The sequence below is a fragment of the Platalea leucorodia genome (assembly GCF_965183815.1).
Source record: "Platalea leucorodia genome assembly, chromosome: 17".
Classification (NCBI taxonomy): domain Eukaryota; kingdom Metazoa; phylum Chordata; class Aves; order Pelecaniformes; family Threskiornithidae; genus Platalea; species Platalea leucorodia.
Window position 1 is genome coordinate 7,316,171 of NC_138839.1, and position 26,404 is coordinate 7,342,574.

At 49.3% G+C, this 26,404-nt stretch overlaps 3 protein-coding genes across 5 annotated transcripts; 2 read left to right on the forward strand and 1 right to left on the reverse strand.

Annotated features, from left to right (window-relative positions):
- The first annotated feature begins 1,217 nt into the window (after positions 1 to 1,217).
- Positions 1,218 to 3,412, forward strand: LOC309598284 (basic phospholipase A2 A-like). The gene is made up of 5 exons (XM_082328715.1): positions 1,218 to 1,345; positions 1,793 to 1,849; positions 2,027 to 2,162; positions 2,675 to 2,781; positions 2,920 to 3,412. The coding sequence occupies exons 2-5, from the start codon at positions 1,810 to 1,812 to the stop codon at positions 3,042 to 3,044; spliced, it is 408 nt and encodes a 135-aa protein (XP_082184841.1). The 5' UTR covers positions 1,218 to 1,345; positions 1,793 to 1,809; the 3' UTR covers positions 3,045 to 3,412.
- A 5,602-nt stretch (positions 3,413 to 9,014) lies between these two features.
- On the reverse strand, positions 9,015 to 20,151 carry OTUD3 (OTU deubiquitinase 3; the record flags this gene model as incomplete). Of its 3 annotated transcripts, none has more annotated exons than XR_014230086.1 (9): positions 9,015 to 10,254; positions 12,201 to 12,549; positions 12,896 to 13,077; positions 13,359 to 13,455; positions 14,074 to 14,199; positions 14,926 to 15,048; positions 18,223 to 18,335; positions 19,097 to 19,245; positions 19,982 to 20,151. XR_014230086.1 is itself a non-coding variant. In XM_082329168.1 (9 exons), 8 exons carry the CDS (start codon positions 20,149 to 20,151, stop codon positions 12,373 to 12,375), a joined length of 1,137 nt encoding a protein of 378 aa, XP_082185294.1. In that variant the 3' UTR covers positions 9,015 to 10,254; positions 12,350 to 12,372. The 3 variants fall into 3 exon arrangements, 1 of the variants encoding a protein (XP_082185294.1); XR_014230087.1 differs by having other exon boundaries at positions 12,114 to 12,549; XM_082329168.1 differs by having other exon boundaries at positions 12,350 to 12,549.
- Positions 20,152 to 24,007: 3,856 nt separating this feature from the next.
- On the forward strand, positions 24,008 to 24,928 carry RNF186 (ring finger protein 186; the record flags this gene model as incomplete). Its single annotated transcript, XM_082328827.1, has 1 exon — positions 24,008 to 24,928. The coding sequence occupies one exon, from the start codon at positions 24,008 to 24,010 to the stop codon at positions 24,926 to 24,928; it is 921 nt and encodes a 306-aa protein (XP_082184953.1).
- Between the last annotated feature and the right edge of the window lie 1,476 nt (positions 24,929 to 26,404).

Consider the following 26,404-nt stretch of genomic DNA (forward strand, 5'->3'; position numbering starts at 1 on the left):
TTCTTTTCCTCTCCCAGGGCTGTCAAAAAGATGAACTCTCTCCTCACCTTCTCTGTGCTGTTTGCTTGGGGTAAGTGTCCTCACTTGCACCAGTCCCACGGCTCTCCGTGCAGTTGCATCCATGGAAATTAGGACAGACTGGTGATTTCTTAATCTTTCCTCATGACCACCTCTCCAAAACACGCAACAACTCTCCTACACCGAGCCAGGAATGTTTCCTCTCCATTGCATCTACTAATTTTTAAGACATCACCAGCCTGGTACCAATCTGGGGGCTGGAGGGGCACGGGGATGCTGCTGGGCAGCCGGGTGTTGGTGAGAGCCCCACCGATTTTCCCCCACAGGCTTGTCCCCAGCCCACGGGAGCCTCTGGGACCTGCACAAGATGATCACGAAGGTGACGGGAAAAAACGCCTTGCTGCATTACTCTTCCTACGGCTGCTACTGTGGCTGGGGGGGCAAAGGACAGCCCAAGGACGCCACGGACAGGTAAGCGCCCACTTAAAAATCTCCCTGTGCAAATACATCCTTGCATGGTTTCAAATTTGGGGTGTCAGGGGAGAAAAAAACCCAACCCCAACCCTCCATCTCCCATCCAGATGCTGCCAGGTGCATGATACCTGCTACGACAGCCTCCAGAGCTACCGCTGCAACGCCAAGATGCGGGGCTACCGCTACAGCTGGCACAGCGGCAGCCCCTCCTGCGGTAAGTAGGACCCTGGCAAAGGGGGTGCCACCCCCTGCCCCCCAAGCCGGGGCTGACCCTGGGCTCCTCTCTGCCTGCAGGCAAGGGCTCCTGGTGCTCCCAGCTCTCCTGCGAGTGCGACCGCAGCCTGGCGCTTTGCCTGAAACAAAGCATCAGGAGCTACAGCAAACGCTACTACTTCTACCCCAAGCACCGGTGCCGGTGATGGGAGCCGGGATGCGGGGCCGGAGGACGCGTGTTGGTTCCGCATCTGGATCAACCTACGTCCCTGCCTGCACGGACCACGTTAGTGCTGCTGTAAATTTAATCGATGTGAAAATAAACAATGTGCTTAAACCACCCCGGTCGTCTGTGAGCTGCTGCTGCTGGGCAGAGAGACAAATCCCCGTAAATACTCAACGTCACCCTCCCCAAACTTTGCAAAAACTCGATCTCGGCCCCTGCGTCACTCCGGGCTGCAGCCCGCAGGGAGAGGGGGGGTTTGGCCAGGGAGGGAAAGGGCGTAGCATAAAGCATTTTTGGGACAGAGGAGTTATTTCAGCGCTTCCTGCTCAGAGCCCGCGGGCTGGACACGGAGGGCAGCGCTCTTCCCAGGAGGACGGGCTGGCAGCGAGGAATCGGAGCTGGAGCGATCCCCCGGTGAGCGACTCCCACCCTCGGCCCGCTGCTGCGATGGGGTGGTTGCATTGCTGCTGCGGAAGCAAAAATACGGGGGGATGCTGGGAGGCACGCTGCTTTATGCTTTTTTCCATGCCTGTAGATAAAGCGTCATTGCTTTTCAGATAAAAACTCAGCTGGGAAGTTGCAGCCCTGGGGGATAGGTGCACTGCTGCTGCAAAGTGATGTCCTGGGTGCCAAAAGTGGTGGGCTGGGAGGCGGGAGATGCTCGGGAGGTGGGACCGCTTCAGGAAGCCTTTGCTTTCGGCCAAGAGGCAGAAACGCAGATGCAAGGGAGCACGGCTGCCTTCCCCCCTCCAAATTTTGGGGGGGATTTGACCTGAATTTCAGAGGGACAAGGTTTGCAAGGCAGTGCCTGTTGACTGGCCACGCTGCCTGGCTGAGTCTGCCCTCCGTTTCTCCTCCCAGGCCCCGGTGAGAGGAAGATGAAGGTCCTGCTGACGCTGGCGGTGCTGCTTGCCTGCAGTAAGCGCAGCCGTTCCCCGACCCACGGACGGGAGCCAGGCTGCAGCCCCGCGCCGATGCGGGCAGCATCCCTAAACCCCCGTGCAGTCCCTGGACAAAGCCCTCCTCTCCCCTCTGGCTCCCCAGGCCTCGTTTCTGCATATAACTTGCAAAAATCACATTTTCCTGTCACTCCAGGTGTGTTCACGGCTCGTGGGAAGCTCCCGCGCATGTTCACGCCGGGACTCGAGGGAAGCACCGTAGGAAATCTGACGGCTCACGGTTGCTACTCAGGATGGGGCAGCAGCGGCACGTCGAAGGCTTCAATGGACCGGTACAGGCAGCACTGCCCGGGATGGCTAACGCTGGTCCCAGGATGGCTAACGCTGGCCCCGGGGTAACCCCAGGGCTTGTAAGCAACCCCAGCAGCATCCTCTGAAGCTTTGCAAAATGCAGACCAGGCGATGGGCAGCAGCAGAAAGGGAACAGGTTTGAGGGCAGGGGGGAAAGCGAGGCAGCGTTCACCCCTAATTCCAGCCCGCTAGTCAGTAGGGTCGTGCCAGTGACCACCGGCCAAAGTCAACGGGATGGCACCAGAGGATGGGGACGGCCCCGAAGCCAGGGTGCACAAGGGCTCTGGGAGCTGGGCAGGGGTTACACGGGGAAGCAGGGAAGAGGCTTGGCGTGGGAACGGGCTGGAAAGAGCAGCTCCTGGGTGATTTAGAGCAGGAGGAGGATGCAAACGCTGGCGGCTCTTCCCACCCAGCTTGCGGAGCCTGTTTCAGGTAGGTTAGAAGCAGCCGGTGCCACTTTTCGGATGAGGCCAGGCTCTCCTTCTCACCGCAGGTGCTGCCTGCTCCGCGCCTGCTGCTACGCCCGGCTGGCTGCACGCCGGTGCCGCGTGGGACCGATCCAGCCCCTCTCGAGGCCCCGGGCAAGAATCCCCACCTGCCGTGAGTCCCTGCAGTCGCGGTTCGGGATGCCTCTTTCCAGACCACCTCCCTCCTTTGCGGTGCCCTTTTTCAGGGCAGCACCCCAGGGATCTTCCCAAAGAGAAGGTCTCAGACGTGCTTTCTCTCCGGTCCCCGCAGGCTCCGGGACCTGGTGCCAGAGAGGTGCCTGCAGATGCGAGCGGGCAGCCTTGCTCTGCCGGATGCGCAGCCAGAGGCTGCCCCGGCGTCGCAGCAAGTGCCGGGGACCAGCTGGGCGGTGCTGAAGCAGAAGGGCTTCTTGCAAAACCACCTCCAAGCTGGTCAGAAAAGGGACGCAGGAGCGTTTCCCAACCCCAGCGGGTCTCCTCCTCGGGGCTTTGTGGCTTTGACACGAGGACAACAACCCTCTCGTGAAGTTGCGTCATTATACACTGGATCCGAGGAGGGAGAGCGGCGCAGATGCAATGTTTCAGCAGAGAAAAACAAGGGAGGGGTGGACACCTGCGCCTTGTCCCTGCAAAGGGCGAGATGGAAACCAGCGCAAGCCTCTCCGCCGACGCTCACTTCCCCTTGGCTCGAGCTCCCCGTGCAGCCTGTCAGCTCCCTCTGCTTTTTGCTTCGCTGCAGATTCTCTTCTGTTGCTCCAAAATAAAACCAGAGCGCACAAACATCGGTCCTCGGTGTGACGTGACTCAGCCGAGCCCAGCGAACTGCCCCTTGCAGCCGGTGAGGAGTAGCTAACCTCTTAGCTAGGTTTCCCATTGAAATATCCAGAAAAAAATTAAAAACCACAGGCAAGCAGCAGAGTTGAGAGCCCGTTTCGAACACCACCTCCAAAGCCTGCAAGTCAGTGAGTTAGCACTGAAAATAGGGACCTCTTGTGTCCTGCAGCAACATTTCCAAATGACTTAGGAGCTCACCTCTGCCCAGGTCGTGCCTGGTTTCACCCGCTGAGGCACAGCACGGGGAGATACACACTGCTGGCATAAAAAAGCCCCTTTGCACGTGTAAATTTTTAAGGTTAGGCCAGAGGCAGCTCAAAGGTCAATGCACAAGTAATCAGAGTGCGGAGCAAGCGGCGGGTCAGGGAGGTGATTTATAATGCTACTGCCCCAGCCGCCTGCATTGCCCACCATCATCCCCTCTTGCAAGGGAGGGACAAGTCAGCCCATCCCACCTGAGAACTGATGCATCTGCACCCCTGAACTGCTCCCCTGCTTAGCCCTCAGCCTTCAGGCTCTGAAAATTTGCAATTGCCCCGAGACAGAGCAATCAAAGCTGGTGCAAAGGGCTGCGGGCAGGCGCGATGCTGCGGGAGGGCCGGGCGCTGGCAACTTTTGCTGCGATGGGGTGGTCGGGAGCTGCTCTTGCCTCACATCCAGCGCAGAGCAAAACAGATTTCTCACCAGAAAAGAATGTTTTGGCCCAATTCTGCAACAACCCCGAGCACATCCCCTAGGAAAAGGCGGTTCAGGCTGTGGCTGCTTCCCCACCGCCGCCGTAGCATCCCCACGGCGCAGGTTTTCTGCCCTGCAGAACAATTCAGCAGGGTTGACCCCCTGGGAGGTCTCAGCGCTGCAAACCACCGCGGGGCTCAGCAATGAAATATAACCACAGAGACAGCAACGAAACACATTTCCCCAGAGGCCGATGCCCTGGGCATCGGCAGCTGTAATTCCCACCCTGGCTTGCCCCAAAGCTGCAGTCAATGGCACCAGGAGACATCTCTTAAATCAGAAATGCTTCCCTCCGGCTGTAACCCAGGCACCAGCTCTACCACCCTCCTCGTCCAGCAGCGTTTAGTCCTGGGGGAGACAAGGAAGGAGTGGGCAGCCCTTCGCCCAACAGCTACTGTTTGCAAGGCGTAAATCAAGGCTCAAATCCTCGCCAAGATGGGAGAGGGGCGATCACGCCGACAGATTGCAGGCCAGGATGAGCTGAAACACACTCTCCCTGTTTAAATTCTGGGTGAATTTTAATTATCTATGTATTTTTCTGCTTGGACATCTGGCTGTACCAATTCATTCATATGGAGCTCTAAGTGCTGATGTGTTGGCTCAGATACTGCACCCCCTCGGTCCATTGTAATAAATTGGGCTGCAAAAGTTGTGTTTTGCATATTGCGAAAGAGAAAAAATCCGCATCCTCCCAGGAGGCGTTCAGCCCCAGGGGATGTTATTTCACATTTGGGGAAGGGTGACTGCAAACCCGCCGCGGGTAGAGGAGTTGGGGCAGAGAGTCTTTCACCTGGAAGCTCAGCCAGTTTGATGCACAAAAATATACCTTATGGACCAGTGATAAAAACTGGCTGTGGGCTCAAAATCTTGAATTATGGCAAGCCCCGGTTTGGCTAATTAACTCACCGGCATCTCTGCGGTCTACTTAAATTGGCCTGGAGAGCTGACAAGGCAAACGGCATGTGCCAGAGGGGGAAGAGATTGTGCTGAGGCCCTGACCCAGGTTCCCTTTTCTCACCATCTCTCCAATTTCCACGCAAGTCACATCCTTGTTCCCTGCCTCAGTTTCCCTGTCAGCAACGGGGGGGATTTCCTCCCCCGGCTTGGTGCCTGCCCGTGCCGGGGTTCCCCGCAAAGCGGCGCAGAGCACTGCGCACCTGCAACCTCTGCCAGAAGAAAACTGCTAAAATGATTGTTCGGCATCACCTATTTAATTAATTCTCTCCAAGCAAACGACATAACCACCCTCCTTTTTTACCCTTCCATTATACACCACTTGGATTTTTTTTTCCTTACCCTATTCCTTGCCTTATTTTGCTTCTACATAAAGGTGAACCAGGCACCTCGTGCAATGGTCTGCAAACATTGCCTGCTCCGTTTTGAGCACAAGACTACGCGCAGCACCCAGCGCATACGGGGAAAGTGATGGAGCATCCCCATACGCAAGCAGCATCTGGGCACCGACAAGCTCCTGCTAACAAGAAAACGGGCACGCGGGGCCCTTGCTCAGCCCTGCCTTCAGCCGCAGCCCGTCCCGGAGGACCACCGCACCTTCCTCGGCTCACGGCGCTGCATATCACCCGCTTCAGTAAGTCAGAAATGGAGGATGCTTTGCACCGGCTGCGTTTTCTCCCTGCCCAGGTAAGTCATGATGGAAACAGTAAGATACAGAATGGTATTTTCTAACCAAGACATCAAAAAACTAATAGTCATCTAGGAAAAGTGGCTCCTGTTCTCCCTCAAGTTCTCCCATTTTGCTCAGGGAGCCACTGGGATGCTGAGATACCCAGAGCCATGCGCGGACTCGACCCCAGTCATCCCAGTCCACCGCAAACTCCCCTGCAAAGGGCTCCCCCAGCATAGGGCATCCTGCAGCTGGGGCCTCCGGCAACGCCGAGAGAGGCTCACACACGTAGCGGGACCGATACGGCGAGGATTGTCAATATTTGCCCAATTTGGGTTCTCCAAAGGAGGGGCCCCGCCGAGCGGGCGCACAGTGGCCGTAAAAGGTGCGACCGGCAGCACCTCGGGCTCACCCAGACACCGGAGCTGCCACCGCCAGACACGAAGCTCTTCTTGCTGCTCCCCTGCCCTGCGCCAGCTCTCACCCCACCAGACGAGGCGGTGAGGACAGCCTGGTGCTCGCAGTTTCTATCTATAGGGAGGGTGAAAATGCTTGGTTTTGCTACGGAGGGGTGGTTGCTTTTCCCGGTGCTCCTGACCCCGTCTCCAGTCGCAGGGCTGTCCCCCGCCAGCTGCAACGTGATTCAGTTCGGTTCAATGATTAAGCATAAGAACACGAATCGCTGCTGTCCTACGAAGGCCAGGGCTGCTACTGCAGCTTGGGAGAATCCAAACTGCGACCGACTGGTAAGTCGGGACCTGGTGAAGGCAGAGCGGGCGCCCCTAGCCCTCCTCACCTCCCTCTCCCTGGGTACAGCGAGGGGAATGCTTGCCCCTGCTTCTGGGAGCCGAGACAGCAATGCAAAAATTGTTGCTCGTCCTTAACACCTCTTTAAAAGTTGCTTATTAGCAGTGGCTGATGGGAACAGTGTGCATCGGCAGTTCTGCCTTCGTAGCATTAGGCAGAAATGCATCGGGATCCGGCTACCACCTGGGCTAATTGAAAGCAGCCATTAGGTGCTCTGCAAAGCTGCTGCAGCAGAGCAATGCAATTAGAGAGCTGGGCTGACGATGCCGGAAAGGCGCGAGTCACCCCCTCGCTCCCACAGCCCGGGCAATGCCGAGGGGAACAAGGCTGTTGCACAGCCATCCACGCTGGCGGGGGACCTCTCTTCCGAGACGTCCTTTAGACCATTCTGGCTTGGAAACCACTTGCTGGGAAGGGGGTGGAAATGAGGGAAAAGTGCCAGGAATACGGCAAACATTTATTTGCTAGGCCTATGGTGAAGTTTAGAGCTCGGAGACCTCCCAAAGGAGGGGGCTTGCCCTTCTGTAGAGGCCAAATACTGAGAGTTTGCGGTGACCCTCCTGTCTTGGATGGGGATGCCCCGATTTCCCCAGAGCAAACACCGTTGTTTCATGGCGAGTGGATCAAAACAAGGCACTTCCCTGTGATCAAAGCAAATATCTACACATATATAGGTAGATAAAGTAAATTAAACGGTCCCTCCAGGGCCACGCGTGGTTTGCAGACAGCTAGCCCCACGCACCAGAGGTAAGACGACCACCCGAGACACCCCAAACTCAATGCGGGGGGCTGTGTACGCCATGGGGATGGTCCAAAAGACATCCCCTGGCTCTCACACCCTTCGCCTGACTCCATCCCCCCAAATTTTCCTCCGGGATCGGGGACTTGGTGCGAAAGAGCCGCGAGTGCGACAGGCGGGCGGCAGAGCGTGCTTCCAAAGGACGGCCAGGACCTACCGCAACTCTGACAAGAATTACCCCAACTTTCTGTGCAAGAGCCCAACTCCCTCCTGCTTAGACACGCCAGGCTCAAAACCTGACAGAAATGGTCTAAATTGTGGGGTTTTTGCCTTCCTTGTGGCCAGGCGGGGCAGGCACAGCCCTGTGGCACTGAAAGGCACCCAGCACCTTTCCCCGGAGCCGGTGCACAGGGAAAGCCCACTCCCCATGATTAAATAAACCATAAAAACAAGGGAATCCCTGCAACTAAAAATAAATTTTCAAAGGCAATTTGTAAAGTGCATCCAGCGTCATGTTCTTGTTTCAGGAATCGATGGTGGAAGGGGTGGGATACAGCACAGAGCTTCATTTTCTGAAGTAAATATTTATGCATACGCACATTTTTGCATCTTTTTCTTAAAAAACATTTACCAGAAGTGACATTTTAGCAGCCAACGGGTAAATCTTAAGAGCTTCAGAGAAAAAAAAATAAAAAACTATCAACAGAAACAGCGAGCGGCTGCTGCGCCCTTGACCCCAAACCAGGCTCCAAACCCGGCTCCCCTCAGGGAGCTGAGCCGCAACACAGCCCCGTCCCGCTCCTAACGACGATTTAAGCAATTAGTACTCACTAAAGCCCTGGGGGAGCGTGGTGGCGGTGGTCTCCGGGGTTTGGGGTGGCTCCTTCTTGCACCCCGTCTCCAGCAAGTCCCGGCTGGAGCAGCGGGGCAGCTCTCCTCAGGCCGCAGCTCCCTGAGCCGCCTGGCCCCTCACCGCAGCTGCGCGCCATCTGCAATCAGCCCTAACGAGCGGGGGCGGCTGCCCCCCACACCTGGGCCTCGATGGAGGGGTTTTGTTGCCCTCTCCAGAGGCGTGATTTGCACACCTTCAGAGCAGGGGGTCCTAAAATAAAGGTTTTTTTAAGGGTATTTTGAGATTCACTTCAGCATTGAGGGCTCCTGCTTGACCCCATTAAACATTTTATCACACACAACATCCCTACCCCTTCCTCACGCTTCCTACAGTAAACACGCTATCTTTGTAACTCCAAAACACTCGTTTTTCCTTGTTTTCTGGTGCCACTCAGGGGCTTTGGGATGAGAGAGGAGATGCTGCCCTCTAAGGTTTGTGCCTGCAAACAGGCTCCGCAGCAAGGAACGAGCACACAGCTCAACACCAGCATAAACCATCTCCATTTTACATGACACTGGAGTACGGGTCGTTCTTCATCCACAATTTCCCTCCCTTTCTGCAGCGCCCGAAGCTCGTGAAAGCCGGCAGGTGACCGTACGGCCCACAGCCGGATGGCATCCCCGGGAAGGGTCCAGGTTGTGCAGACTCGTTAAATTAATCTGGAAGTTTTGCCTTTAAGCCCCCGCACACACAACTCCGTTTGCACATCTTTGCAATCTTTATTGCACTCAGGATCCGAAAACAGAGAAGGTTTGGTTTGGTAACAGAGGTCTGGAGGGGGAAAGGAGAAGAAAACTCTCATGTAGTTTCAACAGGCTCCAACAGAGAAGGACGGCGCCTTCCCAGAGCGCCGCAGCCGGGGATACCACGGCTGGCGTGACTTCTGCTGCTGTTCAGGCACCGCAGATGAGGCGAAGCTGTTGTTAAATAACCCAGAAGGCAGCCCTCCAAGGAGGAACGGGGTGCGGCACAAACCGAGCAGCACAAGCAGAAAAGCCCTCCTAGACATCAGAAGGTCAAGACGGGCTTAGGGACATCGGACAGAACCTGGCTGAACGCTTACCACCTCCAGTTCAACTGAACTCCTGAGCTGCAGGGACAGGATTTGGAACAAATAAGCCTGGGGAGGATGATGGTGGTAGATAAGATGCAGGGAAGAAGCTTTCTACGTTGTCCGGCTGCGTGCTGACCTTCAGGAGGCTGAGAGTGACCCTGCCTCTCCAGCAGCAGTCAAAGCACGCTCCTGGCCCTCCGCCCACTCGTGACCCTCAAAGACGCAAGCTAGCAGCTAGTAACAAACAGCCACCCTCAAATACCGAGGGGACGTGCAGTGCTTATTGTCCTATGACCGCGTATTACGAAGCGCAGTTAGCTCCACCAAAGAGTAAACATGAGCTATGAATCATGATGTTTCTCTTCTCTTGTTTCTCGCCTCCCTTCCTCCTGCAAGGAAAATCCACGACGTGTTTACAAAGCAACTTCTCGGCATAAAAGTGAGTTCCCTGAGGAATCCTGCATAAACGATTCCCTAGGAAAAAAAAATACACGTCGCAAGGGCAGGTGGAAATTTCAACAGCTAAAGGAAAAATCTAAAACAGACAAAATGAAAGTTTTAACATCTTTGGATACAAAGTATTTTTGCAAGTACAAAGCTGTCCTGGCAAAAATAAACAGAAATTGACTGGTCTAATAAGACTTACGAGCCCAGCACATTAAGAGTTTGTTTTAATCATATTACACTTGGAAATGAAAGCATTTTCAGCCACATATTTGGTTATAGGTATCAGAGGCGGTGAGCTGAAGGTCAGCCTCTCTCTGCTATTTAAGACGTGTCGCTGCCGCAGGCCTGCCCGTTGATCCTGGGCAGGAGGAGGTTCGGGTTTGCAGGTCCCTTCACGCCTACAGAAGCTCAGCTTCCTGCCTGCTCCCTTCACCGCTCCCCAGGCTTGAAGCAGCAATAATCCTCGTATCAGCTCTGGCTCAAGAAGACAAAAAAGCAATTTATTAAGATCAAACATCTTATTCGTAGTGTACAACTGCAAATTCTTACTATCTTTTCAAACTTGCAGAACCCACCCGCCTTTCAAATCAAAATACAGCTGGGCAAGACAAAGGTGACACATTTCCCTGAACTACCTCAGCACAGCACAACTCATCACACCAGTGAAGCGACTTGCATTTTCCCCCAGTTAAGCTATGACTTGCTATTCTTTACGCTACTGTAAAAGCGACTGTTTTGGGGAAAAAAAAGAATTCCGGGAAGTAACATTTCTAACAACAGGCTATCCAAGGTTGGTATAAAATGGATTTTACCAAAGTCATTCTTGACTTTAAGGACAGTACTGTGAATTCAAGGCTCAACCATGCTCTTCCTACCTATGAAATACTACTCAGATTTCCCTCCACGGCGGTGACTCGTGCCTACCACTGGCGTTTAGAGCAGCACTTCACACGCTGCCAGACACTATGTCCCACCATAAAGCGTAAAAGCTGCTTTGTATTACTTTTTATTTCCACCAAGCTCACGCCAGGAACCAAAGGAACTTCTTCACTAGCATTAAAGCCTGTTCTCCTCCACCACCAGTACTTAAAGCAGAGCTCCTTTCCTTTTATTCTTCAAATGCTCTTGATAAAGAGCAGCAGAGCATATGAAGAAGTACGAGCTCAGATCTCGGCAGTTCAGTCAAAAAAGGCATTTATATTTCCGTGCTGATTTGGAAGCTTCAAAGAACACATAGATTTTTTTCAAAAGCAACGTTCCTTACTTTCAAAAAAATCTATTTCATCTCTGCCCTGGCTGATGAGGTGTCTCCTGTTATCTATTGTGTGTCTAAGTGCATGTGTGCTTTCTTCAAGCTCAGCGCTTGATACAAATCCAAAAACCTGAGTGAAGCTGAAACACTGCAAGCCATAAATCGAGGGCCAAGTCCCACAGCCCTTACGCTTCAGTTCAAATTCCCAGTCCTACAGTGGAAAGCATCACAGGATTCAAGCTGCACATTCTACGGTACTTGGTGACCTTACCAAAGAGGAATTTAAGATGAAAAAAATCCTACCCTGGAAAAAGCTTGATTTATGGACAGTGAAGTAGGCAGGGTTCCCAGTGAACACTGCTACTTGCAAGCTTGTTCCCAGGACTCTTGATCCTTTGGCTATACTAATTTCACTTGGAGACTAACAACTATGAAGTTTCTGGCTTGGACTAAAGCTCTGGAGTAGCCCAAAAGCTCCAGAGTATGGCAAAGGAGATGAGATTCCAGATGTCCAAGTAACAACACTCAACAGAAATCTCATGCCTGCTCATGTTGCATTTTACTACCTCATTAGACTTTACCAGATCAGACGAATTGGCTCTGCGGTCTCATGAGTGCAATGGTATTACTTTTTTTTTTTTCCTTTCTCTAAAGGCTAGCAAATGAGCTGATCTCAAGCTTAAGCAAGAGGCAAGCATGGACGCGGCAATCCCAGTCCTCCCTTCACGCATTACTCAATTCTGAAACAGCCTAGTGCAACACAAGCAGCTCTAGTTAGATTAAAACTTATCACTGCATTCTTCCATGGGAAAGAAAAGAGGAATCTCATGTTTGATACAGTGTTGGCTGACACACTTTGGTTTGGAAAGGATTCTGAGATTCTGTTCCCTTACTTTTTAAATAGAAAAAACCCCCACATGTTCCCGAGTTGAGCACTGTTAAGCCTTCCCTGACAGCAAGGTAAAATACAGCTCCTCCAAGCATAACCAAGTAAAAAGTTGCTATAAAAAAGAAATAATCTAAGCACATCAAGAGATCTCAAAGCAAGTCTAACACTGCTGTGTGAAGAAAAGGTTCTCACCTTCATCTAACTCCAAAATTATAAAAACAAGTCTCTACTTTTGTTAAGTTCAAACAACTCTTCTCACACAGGTTGATGCAGAATTACCGAATAATTGTTCGCTCCACAACTGAAGAAACAGGAAATTCATGTGTGCTTAGAGATCTCTGCAGAAACGGACTTTAAGATAAGAATGGGTGCTTGGAAATTTGCTTAAGAGGAGATTTGTCTTCACCAGTTTTATTTGCTTTTCTCACCAGAGCACTCAGAGCACATTTGGTCATATGTTTAGAGCCGCCATGGCCTTCACCAAGGTGACGTGGTTGTTTGAGTCCGTCTCTGTCCTGCTGCTATCTGTACAGTTACTCTTGTTGGCCAAGACCTTTTGTCGGTGCCTTTCTTCCTGCCGCTTCTTCTTCTCTAGCCGCTGCTGTTCCTTCTTTTGTTTTTTACATACCTGAAAGGGAAGGATGAAAACACAAAGTTGAAAACACACGTTTTCTGCTCAGTTGGGGAAAAATAATACACTGGAAAGGAGACAAGCAGATATCAAAACAGCTGCCAGAGAACGTTCATTCCAGACTACTTATCTGGGCTTTATTTTGTGTCGTTTTGGAAAGAGTGCCGCATGTTGCTATTAAATGTTTGTATCAGAGAAGTCACAGCTGTAGCAGCAACAAAATCCGGTAAGGGGAAGCTCTCTTCAATTCGAAGGAGAAGATAGTTGCCGATTAAACAATCCTAAGCATTCCCCTAATCCATTAAAGGGCATCCAAATCACTGCCAAACCACCCTTCACATACCTTTGGGTTTCTGCTAGCTCGATTCTCTTCATCGGATCTAGCCTGTCCTTTCTCGTTTTCTATTTCACCTTGATGCAAGCTCCGATTTCTAGAGATTCTCGAACCGCTTCCGTTCTCTTCCCGCAGAGTTCTGCTACACGCTTTCTGATCTTTGCTCTGGGGATCGCACTGCTCCTCAGTACCTACCAACAACAGAGGTTTTTTCTTAGACAGACCCTACCCAGAAGCTGTCTCACTGTCAGCCATTTCCTTCTTCCAGACTTTCTGGAAAAGTGTTTTTTTCGGAAGCCGGATTGAATCTGCCCTCACTAATAACCTTCCTGAGCACAGAAAGGCTGAGGCGGCAGCACAGCCAACAGCAAGCTTCAGCCGCTCCTGTCCCTGTTGAACTGCTGTTTCCAATGAACACTACCGTCAGACAGCGTTCCTCTGAAGCACCAGGTGACAAACTCTGTGTACTTACCGATTCTTTCCACTTCGTTCACTTGAAAGACGGCAAATATTGCAGATTCTATATTGTAGTCTTCCACTTGCAGTATCTGGCTTACTAAATCAATGTCCTGTCCACAAGAGGAGAAAGATAACACTGAGGAGAGTTCAAATCACTGACATACATTCATTTCACAACCATCTGCACCACTGAGAGGCGGTTGCTGTCTGCCTTTATGACCCTTCAATTAGCCTGTATTCCATTTCTGAAAAAGGTGAGGGAGAAAAATCTTAAAATCCTGAAGATATCAGGAAAAAGGAATATGCTGTTTCAGCCTAACTGTTTCACTCTTGACCCTTTCTGTTCTATGCCTTTGCACAGTGGAAGCAGCCACCTGCAGGAACCACACAGGCTATCCAGTGACAACGGCCAAGATTCACAGGGTATCTAGTCATTTGGGATGTTCCAACTACAGACACCCTCAAAGGATTTAAAATTTTACAGAATTTGTTTCAAAGTAAATTTTCTGAGAGACTGCAAGACAAAGCTTCCAAAATTATTAGGTATTCACACAGAGTATGTATTTCATCTGCATTTATGGGTTGAGTCTAGGATGAAAACCATCCTGATTTGTGGCTGTGGTACTGGAATTGTCGAAGATGAATGCTTTTTAGAATTTCTCCCAAGGATACTTTCATGTATCAAGAAGGTTTGAACATTAAGCATAAAAAGGCTACTCAACACTTACTGAACATCCAGTTGCGTTACACACTTTTTGTATAGCATCTTCCATTTCAACTTCGATTTCATCTTCAGAGTCACCCTTCTGAGGCTTCACTTCCTCCTTCTTATTGGAATCATTATTGCAAAGCATCTGCAAGAAAAGTAAAGCCCAGCAGATCACACAAGCACATGCAGCCATTTCATCATATGCAGTAAAAAAAGAAAAATCTGACATCGTAACAAATTTAATTATTATGGCACACTTTTCTCAGAAATATCCTGTGTCAAAGCATCTTGCAAATTGTGTAGCTTCCATCAGCACTGACACCATTTCCCACGACTCATACACTTCTGAGCAAGCTCTCACGTACGACAAGCTCGTGCAGACCAATGAACAACCGCTGGCTTTTGAAATGAAGTATTAATTTTTTTACAACACCACCCATTACACAGTTGTGTGCAGAGAACCTCAAGGACAGCACAGCTCACTCCTTAACACGAGAAAGTGAGATACGAAGAGGACTACTGCATCCAGCTGTTGCATTTCCATCTCTTTCCTCTCTTCCCCTTGTTTTTGCATTCGAGGTGCACGAGTATGTAATTTAGATGCGATTGCTTCAAGACACCTACAGCCCAAATCACAGCATCAGATTCGGGACTGATTTTCAGCCCAGTAATTTAAACACGTTGCAGCCTGTCTCCAGAGAGCAGGCAGCACTAGCTACAATGACCTTAGGGGCTTCTCTATCCCCAGCCTGACACAGGGGCCAAACTCTTCTCTCAATCTCAATGCAAATGCGAAAGGAAATCAACCGCTAACATTCATCTGTTTTATTTATCACCCACAGCTGACTCAGGTCATTCTGTCATAACCAACCTCCATCTGAAGGTACGCTGGAGCTTCGGAATCATCATTGATTCTCCTCACGCTGTCGTAGTGCTCTCCATACCGATAGGCAATATGAAGTTCCCTCACATTGTTTTTATCTGTGCCCCGAATCTAAATGAAACAAATAAACCGCAAATGAGGATTTGGAATCAGCTTCAGCATTGTATTTTTCAAAGTTTGATTTTTTTTTTTTTAAAGCAGTGGTAAACACTGTGATCAGAAGCAAAGGACATAGTTACTGCAGCATGTTTAAACAGGAAGAGTTGACCTAATAATCCAGATGTGCCTACAGCAACAACAGAGCTTCTGGCTCAAGGATAATGTTTGAAAACCAGATACACAACGTTGGGTCAGTTACATCATAACAAACAAAACAGGGTATGAAAATATTTCAGTGGAAAGCTCAAAACTATTTTCTAAACTTTCCATAGGAGCTATTAGTTTTCTGATCCTCTTCCCAGACCCAGTGTCAGTGACAGCTCCCATTGAGTGTACAAGGCCTTTTTCCCATCAAACATGAGGAAAAAAGTCTGCTCAAGCTATGGCCACACTGGAAACAGTCACCCAGAATAAGTTTTGTTCTGCAGTTGGGACAAGATGCTGTTTTAACAGTTCGAATTCAAAGTGGATATGTTTTGTTTTTAAAAGAAAGGCTAAGAGAAATAAAGCCAAACCATGACAATGTATTAACTCCATTCAGGAGCACTGTTAACAACCAAGCGTTCCTTCACTTTGTCAGCACCAAGTACAGCGGCTTCCATAGAAAACTCCTGCTCTGAGTATTATCTGTACTGATGCAAGAATAATTCCTACCCCAACCACCAGCGTCTCCAACTATTAGCTAAAAGCTACACAGCATTCCAGCTCTTGCAAGGAATGCACAAAATTACACTGCATTTGCAGATCTCCTTTGCTTACCTGTCAAGCCTCAATTCAAAGATCTGACAGCTTTCCTGGAGAAGATGTCAGTAAGCAAACGGCAAGAAACGCTTGCTTTAGGGCTCCAGAATTTCCCAATCCTTTTACATCTTTGAATCAGCTTATCCCAACATACAGAATATACACCAAGTCACCTTTCAACCACGTCTGCGGTTTGTGCTGCACTAATGACTTCAGATTTCACAACAGATACTCTCCATTCATCCGCTTTACACTTGTTCACCTTTAAGTTCCAACTCAACACTTGGTTATACTTAACTCCTGCCTTTAATCCTATTAAGTTATTCAGCATGTTGGATCCGAGTAAGATTTATTTTCAACACTTCTCCTCTGCCAGAGCCTAAATAGGTATCTAACAAATCCCAAAGCTCTTGAAAGATTACTCTGAAAATTAGCCAATTTAGCTCTCAGTGGTGAAGCCTCTTTTTGCGTGCTCTCTCCACAGTACACTGGAATTTTAAGTAAAAGATAGCTGCAGGCAAAAAAAGGCAAAAACACTGAAAAAAGGTAAGCAGTTATCTAAAAAGCCAATAAAATAATCTATACATCTGAGCTAACTTGAAGCTCTACATTTACAGTCATTACCAAAAAAGGCAAAGGGCGTTTAAAGCCCTAAGAAGTCCATGCAGAGATGCCCACCTCCGAAGAAGTTTTGATTAGGTCAGAGCTTGAGAAACAGCTGGAGGTCCTGAACACTTCTGCTCACATTTTTCCAGCTTGGCTGCAGTCGATACAAATGGGTCTCTTAAAATTAAAGGATAACTCACCATCTGCTTTAGAGTTGGGACCAAAGGAGATATTCACACCATCTGCTTTAAGCATCTTGCTGATCTGCCTCTCTGGAAATGCTCTCTTTGGAATCTAATCTAAAATTTTGCTGGGGCTCCAAAGCAGGGGGGGTGTGTGGGGGTGGGGTGGGGGAAGTATGTAGATGTATAGAAAACTAAGAAAAACGATGTCCTGGCTTAGTCAAGTCTAGCACCTTGCTAACATTGTCACCATGTTGTAATCCCCTACAGTATTTGATGCCCTGATGTATCCTCTGGGTGGGTCAAAGACTCCTTATGTTACAACTATTAACAGTTCTCTTGACTTACGCCATTCTGAAGAGCCTAAGACAATCTTTCACTAACAAGACTACACTCAGGCAAAACAGAACCTCATCACAAACTCTCTATTTATTACCCTGGCAAGGTCAATGAACGGGGAAAAACAGTTTAAGGTTTTTGAGAGGATATACAAAATATCGATAAGAGTCAAGTACACTGAGGTGAGTATCTGGTTCAAAACAGTAACGAAGCACGAACAGCACCCCCATGAACTCTCCTGCAGGGCCATTACCTGTGCACACTCTCGCAGGTCAAGCAGCTGAGTACCCCACCCATTTGTCTAATTGTCAGCTACACTTTTTTTTTATTTTTTAAATATGAAGGTTAGCTGTCTTACTGCCCACGGCTGCCATATAAATAAGAGTTTAAACTTGTTTGGGTTCAGGAATCCCCCTGACACTGTTGCAAATGTATTTAAGACACCACTGACAGCTTTCATCTGGTCTTTTATCTTTAGTGCCCTGTTTAATCTATATACTTCATTGGTTCTGTCTGCAAATTGGGGCCAGAAACAATCCTGACTTGAAGACAGGTTCTCACTCGCTCAATGAACAGGCAGAGATCGAGTGTGGACCCATTCCAGTGTGGACTTGCCAAAGAAAAACAACAAAGAAGAGAGCAGGAGGGATCTGATGGATTACTTGGTCCAGTGTCCTGATGTCAGAGGAAACCATACACACAGTCCTTTCCAGAAGCTGATTAAACACTGCCTCAAGGTTTTAAAACTTCTTCCCTCTTCTGCCCAGCCCAGAACCTCATTTCTCCAACTGTCAGAAACCTTCTCATTCCAAACCCCATGCAGAATTGACAAAGCTTCATTCCAACACGCTGCAGGGACTGCCCTGCTATACCTTCACTTCCATATTCCTGAACCTTATCATACAGGTTTCCTTAAGCCTGGCTCAAATTCCTATCAGAAAAGTCACCTCATATCTAGTCTGATCTTCAGGAGAGAGAAACATATCAATGAAGCTAGTAGCTTAAAACCAAGCTAAAACATGCTGCTCTGTCTCCACATACTTATCTGTCATACATTCATTCTTTTCTTTCACTCTCTCTCCTCCTAGCTGAAATCTGGAGTATTTTCCTTCAAGGCTGAAAAAGCAAGCACAGCTCTACCCCATGTCCAGCTAACTACGGCTACCGACTGCTCTCTTTTAATAAATCAGGAAGTTTCAACACTATTTGTATTCATCAGCTAAAAATTAGGCCAAAATATACAAGTTTTGTTTCTCACCTGCCACAGCGGAGCATTAAGCTGATGAATAACCACATTCATTTGATTGTTCCTTGCAAAGGCCACAATAGCATCGTTGCCAGCAAAGGTACCAGGCTTTGCCAAATTGGTAACTAAAGGAAAAAACATTCAGAAGAGTTGGAAACCTAGTTTCTGACACTTCCAAAAGCACTGGAAGGATAGCGAGTAACAGAATTTCAACATGAGCCCAGAAATTCTGGAAAGGAAATCCCAGCTGTGAAACAGTGACTGCTGAGGCAAGAATTTGGCAGCGACAGAAGTTAATGCATCTTAAACGACCAAAGAAACCTCTAAAAAACGCAGTACACCCTTAGATTATGCAAGGCCGTCGGCTGCGTGTTAGCTCAGAAGGAACAGTGCCATGTACTGAATGACCAAACCATTTTCCTGCATCACCCGCATGGTACTTGGCACATCCTCAAAGCTGTTAGAACAAAGGCTGTATTGGTCTCTGCTTTGGATCTTCCCTGGGTTACCACTATGAAATGTCAAGTGTCAAGGAGAAAAAGAAACCCACTCAACACCCACCGGTATTCAAGGAGAGTTAGACAATTTTTGCAAGTTCCTTTTGAAAACACCAAATTTTTACTCCTTGCCTTTTTTTGCCTCTCTTTGCCTCTCCAAGTTTCTCTTAAATTTAAACAAATTTCCAAGACAAATATAATACAAGTTTAATAGCTTATCTTTCTATAGAAACATAACAGAGAGAAAGGTAAACTCACTGTTTCGAAAAACTAGAGAGGAGCCCTAACATAGTTCTGGGACGAGGAACTGTTTAGTAAGAAGGCGCTCAAATGAGATGTAATCACATTACACAATAACCCCTTCCATTAGTGTCCTGTGGAGACCATACCATGTTTCTCAAAGGGCACATCATCCTCCACGAAAGGCTCAAAATCCTCCCGCTGCTTTATCATGTAATCCACCGTTTCCTGGCGATGTCTGAGGTGGTTCCGCGAGTGCCCCTCAAGCTGGTCACCGAGGGCCCGAAACAAACAATTGCTGCCGAGAGAGAAGCCGCAAGTTAGTGTGTCTGAAACATAGCTAACAGATACACCGCTAAATCAGGGACCCTGGCATAGCAGCAGAAAGAATATGGTGTTAACGGGAAAGGAAAAGAGCTGCGCTCTTTCTGCCCAGTGAGTTCAACAAGAATATGGATGTGAAATAGCACCTATTCCCTGTGCTTTGAACAGCTGCTGAAATGAGAGGAAATGCTGGTAGGAACATAAGGTTTTGAGTGAACACGTCATCAGCTCCAACAGAATAAGTCAAGGGCGGTAAGAGTGCTGGGTCAAACTTTCTTAAACTGACACGGAGACAAATGACGTAATGCAACAAAGGACAACCCAATGATCTACTAAGCAACTTCTCAGCAGACACGTCTAATGCCCCTTTCACCCAATACTTACGGACCTTCCTATGCTCTACTCAGCAGGCCAGTAGAGCCCTCAGCCCCCTGGGGATCAGGCCTAGGACTCGCAGAGCCCTCAGCCCAGCAGGTGCCAGGCCACGGGAGCCATCAGCCCCAGGGGACACAGCCCCACACAACCACAGAGCACAGCCCCCTGATCCCTGCGGGGTACAGCGGGGAAGCCCTCACCCCTGCGGAGCACTGGGCCCACTCAACCCCGAGGGGAAAGCCCTCGGCCCTCGGGGAGAGGAGAAAGCCCCAGCCCAGGAGGCCCACGGAAGCGCCGGCCCCGGGAGTGCCAGGGCGACCCGGCGCGGCGCTCACCCATCGCCCGGCACCTCCCGCAGCTTGAGGCCGAGGGCCCGGAGCTGCCCGGCGAGGCCCCCGCCGCCCGAGCCGGGGCCCGGAGCCGGTCCGGCGGGGGGCTGCCGGGGCCGCCGGGCCTTCCTGGAGGCGGGGGCAGGCCGGGCCTTGGCCGCCTGCTTGCGGGACATCCCCGCCGGGCGGCCACTGCGCCTGCGCCGCGGGGCCACATCACGTGACCAAGGGGCGCGACCATCGAGAGAGGCGCAGGAGCGGCCACAGCGCCGCCGCTCTACCCGCCGCCGCCCCCCCCAGGCGGACTCCTCCAGGAGGAGGAGGCGGCGGCAGAGAGCGGCACCAAAACCCCTCAATATTGCACCAAAACGCTTCGCCCCAGACTGCCAGACTCCTCGCCTCATTAGCTTCTGCTGTTAATTGTACTCCTCTCTCTGGGAGCTCTTCCTCAGGGGCACGGCCACAGCCTGTCCCTGCGCCCCAGCGCAGCCGTGACCTCCCACGGGTGGGTGCCTGACGCTGCTCCCATTTTCTTCTCCGGTTTTCTTATTTTCTTCAGCCGCTCTGCCTCTCTTCGGCACCGAATCTGCGCTCTGAAAGGAACCGAACCGAAGAAAGATGGGGGAGAAGACTGACTACTCGCAAGGTGGCACCACGAGAACGCGGCTGACAGCAGCGAGGGGTCAGGAGGAGAGCTGAAACAGCAAGGATTAATTAAATATAATATGTGTAATACGCTGAACCTTCGTCTCCTTCTTCCCTGGGCAACTCCTCCAAACCGCAGAAGGGGGCACGGCAACAGGAGGGTGACTCGGCCGGCTCTTGGGGAAGATTTCCTGCCATCCCCGTGCTCTTCCACTCTTCCCAGAGGGACCAGTTGAAGAAGTCACCCCCCAGTAACACCTCCTGTCCTGCCCCCATTCTGTCCCTTCGCTCTGTTTTCCCTCACCCCTCTTTGCTCCGCAGCTATCGCGACAGAATCCGCCCGACGCCGTCGGCACCGCTGCGCCGCAGTCGGGTTTGCGTCTCACCCTGGCTCGCTCTGTCCAGAGGGCGCAACCCAAGGGCTTCGGGACGAGCGCTGAGAAAACCCCAAACGTGGGAGCAGACACGGAGAGAACGAGCGAATCGGCTCCCCGGGCGCCAATATCGCAGATGTGCCACGGAAGCGCATCACAGGCCAACAAGGCGAGAGAAAACTCCCCTTGCAGGTCCCATTTATCAGGTCAAGTAAGCATTTGTTAGTGCCAGCTACGAGGCTGCTTCCGAGCACGATCCGCCACAGCTTTATTCACTGCCAAGAAAAACCTCCTTTGCGACCTGAGTGTAAAAAATTCCCTGTCGCGCCGGACGGCGCGTTGCGGGTCTGAAGGCGGCCGGCCGTTCGCAGCGGCTCTCCGCTTTGCTCGTGCGGACGCTGGGTAACGGGGGATACAAGAAGAGGCTTCACATCAAGAGGATTTTTAAGTTGCGTATTTTTTTATATGTGACTCTCATCCAGAGTCACAACAATCTGAAACACAGCTTGAGCGCAGGAAGAAGCTCACAGGACCATCACCAGTATCTTCTCGGATGTTTTGAATATTATTGTGCTCAAAGCCCTACGGCGAGCGAGGATTTTGCTCGGAAATGACACGACTGCTCTCTTATATCCATTTCCTGTCATAAACAAGTCCATAAGAAGCGTTCCATAAAAATGCATTTTCTTATGCAAACATACTAAAAGCAGGAAAGCAGGATGAGTTTATAAACTGACTACAAATGATTAATGAAACAGTAATTAGCCGAAGCAGCGTTAAAGGGCTATAGGCAATTCAGTTAAGTACAGCCCACGTGCAAGCCAGCGAACATCACTCGTGACGCCAAGGACAAAACTGAGTCAAAATTAGGGCAGGCCCTTTGACACTTGGCTGAAAATGTCATCAGCGGAGGACAACGACGAACAGACATTTTTAACCCAATACGACCGATAAAAACAGGGCAGAGAGACCGCACACCGCCTGAACCGCACTGCTGAAAGCACAGCTTGGGAACTGCACGAGCAGTGGCACGCTCCCTCGCTTGGGGTCCCCGATCCCCGTGGCAGTAGACCGCACCCCCGGGGAAGCACGGGCGCCTCTCCGTACCATGACGCGCTCCGCTTCCCCTTCCCTCCAGCGAGTCGTCCTCGCGGCGGAGGTGCGCCTGTAGCAAAACAACCACACCTCTCAACCAGCTCCAAGTCTCCAGCACACACAGTCACCAAGGCACGCAAAAGTCGCTCCCACCCATTGCTAGAAGACGGAGCAAACAGACACGGAGGCTCGGATTCGTCCCACCTTGTTTTTAACTGGAACACTTAAGTTTGGAGTGTAGTTGCCCCTCTTGGTGTCTGTTCCAGCTCTGCAACATCTGCAAGACAGTTTCGTACTGTTCTGATGATTAAGAATCTGTAAATTTTAAAACGGTTCCATTTTGGACACAGGAACTGACAGACTAACTTTGAAACTTCTAAAGTATTGCAAAAATGGTAGCTCTGTCTTCTACCTTCTCAGATCTTTTCTTTTTAACAGCATTAACTTACTAATAAAGAGGTATGTGAAATGCAATAGAAAATTCTCCTATTTTTAAACATAACTGAGCGTGGCAGTTCTCCAGCCCACTTCCAGACATTCTTGCACTTCAGCTATGAGTCCCACTTCTGCAACTGAAAGATCTTCAGGCTCCTAAAATTTGGAGTCCCCCAAAAGCCCATCCAACATCGCTCTATGCCACGTCAGCAGCAATACCGCAGGAACGCCCAGACACTTTTACGAAGTTTGCTTACAACAAACCTTCTACTATTGCTCAGCAAATAAGAACAAGCTCTTCTCACTTCATCCCCCCATCAGCAAGTTCACGAGATTAGAGTCTTCCTGAACTCCTTGCCCTCCTAAATTGCAGTTGTTTCATTTCTTTCTGTTGGAGGGAGAGGCTGGTACATTGTAGCACAGACAGCTTGAGCATTCAGGTGCACTTGAGGCTACAGACTTGGTACTGTGTGTCTTCTACCCGTAATGCTGACCTAGTCCAGCTTTCTGGGATTAGTGACCCTTCCTTTCCTACCTTCCTTCCTTCCTTCCACAGGATTCTTACTGAGAAACCATCTGCGTATTTTACTCCTCAAATAAAAAGGTAGAAAGAAATTAGAGAGTGAGGGATTTTGTTCAGGCTTTTTTTTTTTTTTTTTCAGAAGAGCTGAATATTCACAAAACCAGCTAACAGAAGGGCATTCCTGAGTGCATGAGGTTGTCCTGTGAACACCAAGAAAAAGAAGATGGCCCTACGAAGACACTAACCCCTTGCTTTTCATTTCCAGATCTCTCATGGACTGTGTGAGACCCTATGTGACCCTAAGTCAGTGACCCCTCTGATGACTGAAACCACAGGGATGCTCCTAGGATAAAAGAGTTGATAATAATCAGACATTCAATACTCCATGTCAATAATCTCAATCTCAATCTCATTCTTTACTTCGTGCTGTAGGGTAACAGCTCTAGGGTAGTGAGTATTGCTAAAGCAAGAGAGAATTCCTACCCAGAGCACTCAGAATTGGTGATACGCTCTCTCTGACCAAAGCACTGCATTCAGCACAGCAATGTTCATATTAGCTAATTCCTCCAAATCTGTCACTGTCCAGCAAAGCAGCGTTTAGGGACCAATGAAGTTGCTTTTAACAAATAAAGTACTAATTTAGCAATAATGGTAGTGTCTGGCTATCACAGCGAACAAAGCTGCGGTCTGCTAATGCCATGGGGTCTGCTTCTGGACAGGAATTGCTCAGTGATATTATCAGCCGTTGTAAAATGTCTTGGACACAAAGTTAATGATTAACTCAGGTCCCCATCTCATAAAAACATCGTATTGTAAGAGCACAACACGCTTAAAGCTAACTGTCACTAATTAATCATGCATACAACAGGAATAAAGCAACATATAAAAGGAGCCAGAAACTCGGCAAATCCTTCAGTCAAACAAGGGAAGGGAAGACAAACTGTGCTGAGGTTTATCTCCATGGAGAAATCCGCTGACAAGCTAAACCATGAAAACGAATCCACAACTCCCGGAGTACCACCGGCTGAAAAGGACAGCCCCGCGCCCACTGCGGAAGGTGCTGCAGAAACGAGCAGAGCAGGACCCCTAACAGAAAACGCTGCAGACGTGAAAAGGCTGGAACTCACTGAAGAAGGTATCAAAGAAATGGAGAGACCTTCAGGCACAGAGCGAGACAGTCCCGATGCCTTTAAACCAGCGATTTCGGAAAGAGACTGTCCAAACTCAAAGCCTCTCGTTATGCTAACGAACTCAAACTCTCCCGAAGCATGCAGTTTTGAAATGAACCACCAGTGTTCAACCACAACCTCTATTGATATGGACTGCCTAGTCTGCTTCAACAAGTACAGCATCTACAGAGTCCCAAAGCTGCTGGACTGCCAGCATGCCTTCTGCGCAGTCTGCCTCAAGCTTATCCTCAGGAAAGAAGAGAGGAGCTGGATCATCACCTGCCCCCTCTGCAGAAAAGCCACTTTTGTGGCAGGAGGACTTGTCCGCACGCTTCAAAATAAAGAAGACATCATGGAGCACTTGGAAAACCCCGATTCACATCCTGAGGTACACGTCTCTGCCGTAGGGCTGGACAGCACTAGCTGGACTCAGGCCAGCCAAGACGCTTTACACGGAGACGAAAACGTTCCAGCAGACAACAGACTGGCTATCCAGAGACTTGCGCTGCTCCTGCTGCTTGTGGTGATTCTCACCATCCTCATCCTCCCGTTCATATACCCCGGGCTGATAAAATGGGTAATTTGTCTCATGCTTTCTTTGGGGTTGCTCGTGTCTATGGTGCTTTGCTGCACTCCTAAGTTCTCCTGGAGGTGTAACAGGGACTCGCTCACCTCCTGCCACAAGGAGACCCACATCACTGCTATTGCCTGAAACGATTAACGCGAGCTGCCTAGAGATAATGGACTGGTCCTGCCTGCCAAGCTGCCTGTTAGGCACACTAGTCAGTTATTGGACTTTGAAAGCAATCATTCACGTAATAAGTTCAACAGGCGGCTAAGGTATCCCACTAAGGCTCAATGGCAAAGCACAGCGTTGTTTCATTTCATTACTGGAAACAGTAAAATATTTATACGTTGATATTTATGAGATAACAACTGCAGGTTTTCCACACAGCTTTTATCCCAGACTAATAATTTTGTTGTTTTGCTTTTGTCATTTTGTTCTTGTTCGTGTCATCTCCTGATTAGCACTGCAGAACATTATCTGGAACACCTGACAGATGATGTCCTGTGACAATCCCTAGCTGTGGTTGCGTTTTCCCACTCTCTTAACACACGTACACCTTTTCTTGTGACAATGTGGGGAAATAAGACTGCTAAATCCGGGACCGGGTGCCTAGCCTCAGTGGAAGAGAGTAGTTTTAACCCAGGTTATCACTTTAATCCCTATCACTGCCCAAATGGTTGTGGGCAGGGCTGGGAAAAGGAGTGGGAAAAAGGGATGTCAGTTGATGCCATTTTACGTTACACACAAAATTGAAGAGGAAGAGGCAAAATCAACGCTCCTAATCTTCAGTCTGTGGCTTGCAAAGGGCAAGGCTCTCAAAAGCTCATGCCACTCCAAATTCCCCATGTTATTTAGCACAGAAATAGTTCTTCTCACCTGAACTCCTTTCTGGCTACCTGCACCACCTCTCTTCTTGCCCTCTTTAAGTATGACATTGTCCTCGGAGATGCCTGGAGAGAAACAGAAATCTGTCAATTGCTGTGCCATACCACATGTGATATTTTTATATGGAATGTGTCCATTAAAGTTTAATAATGTTAATAGCTCACTGACTTCTGTGTTTCAATTCCTCACTGACAATTAATGTCAAAACATTTCACAGTTTCCTCACTGACAGGAACTACAGCTGAGAAAGCATATTAGGGAATCTGTACAACCGAGTTGGTGAGTAAAGCAAAGTAGTAATATGTGTTGGGTTTTTTCCCTTAATTGTAAAAAAATACTTAATTGCTAAGAAAATATCCTATAACCCAACTAAAATGAAATTGGAAAAAAATTAGGAGTTTGCTCTAGTTAAGTTACATCTTTAAGAGTACCATGGATCTCAGCAGACCTTGGATCAGGCCTGTGGTAAATATTTGTGTTTGATAAGAATGGAAACTGATGTGCTCCAGTTGCTCAGTATATAAATATACATAGTGTCTCACCAGCAGATAAAACAGATTAGACTAAGAGGGTAAGGAGCTGCTGTCCTCCTAGAGTCTTGGAAAAAACAGGTCTATTTTCTGCCTAAGAACACGAACCTTCAAGGGAAATAAATGCTTTGGTTTTTCTAATATATTTGGACAGCAACTGACTTACTGAAAAGTACATATGTAGTAACATTTTCTAATAACTAAC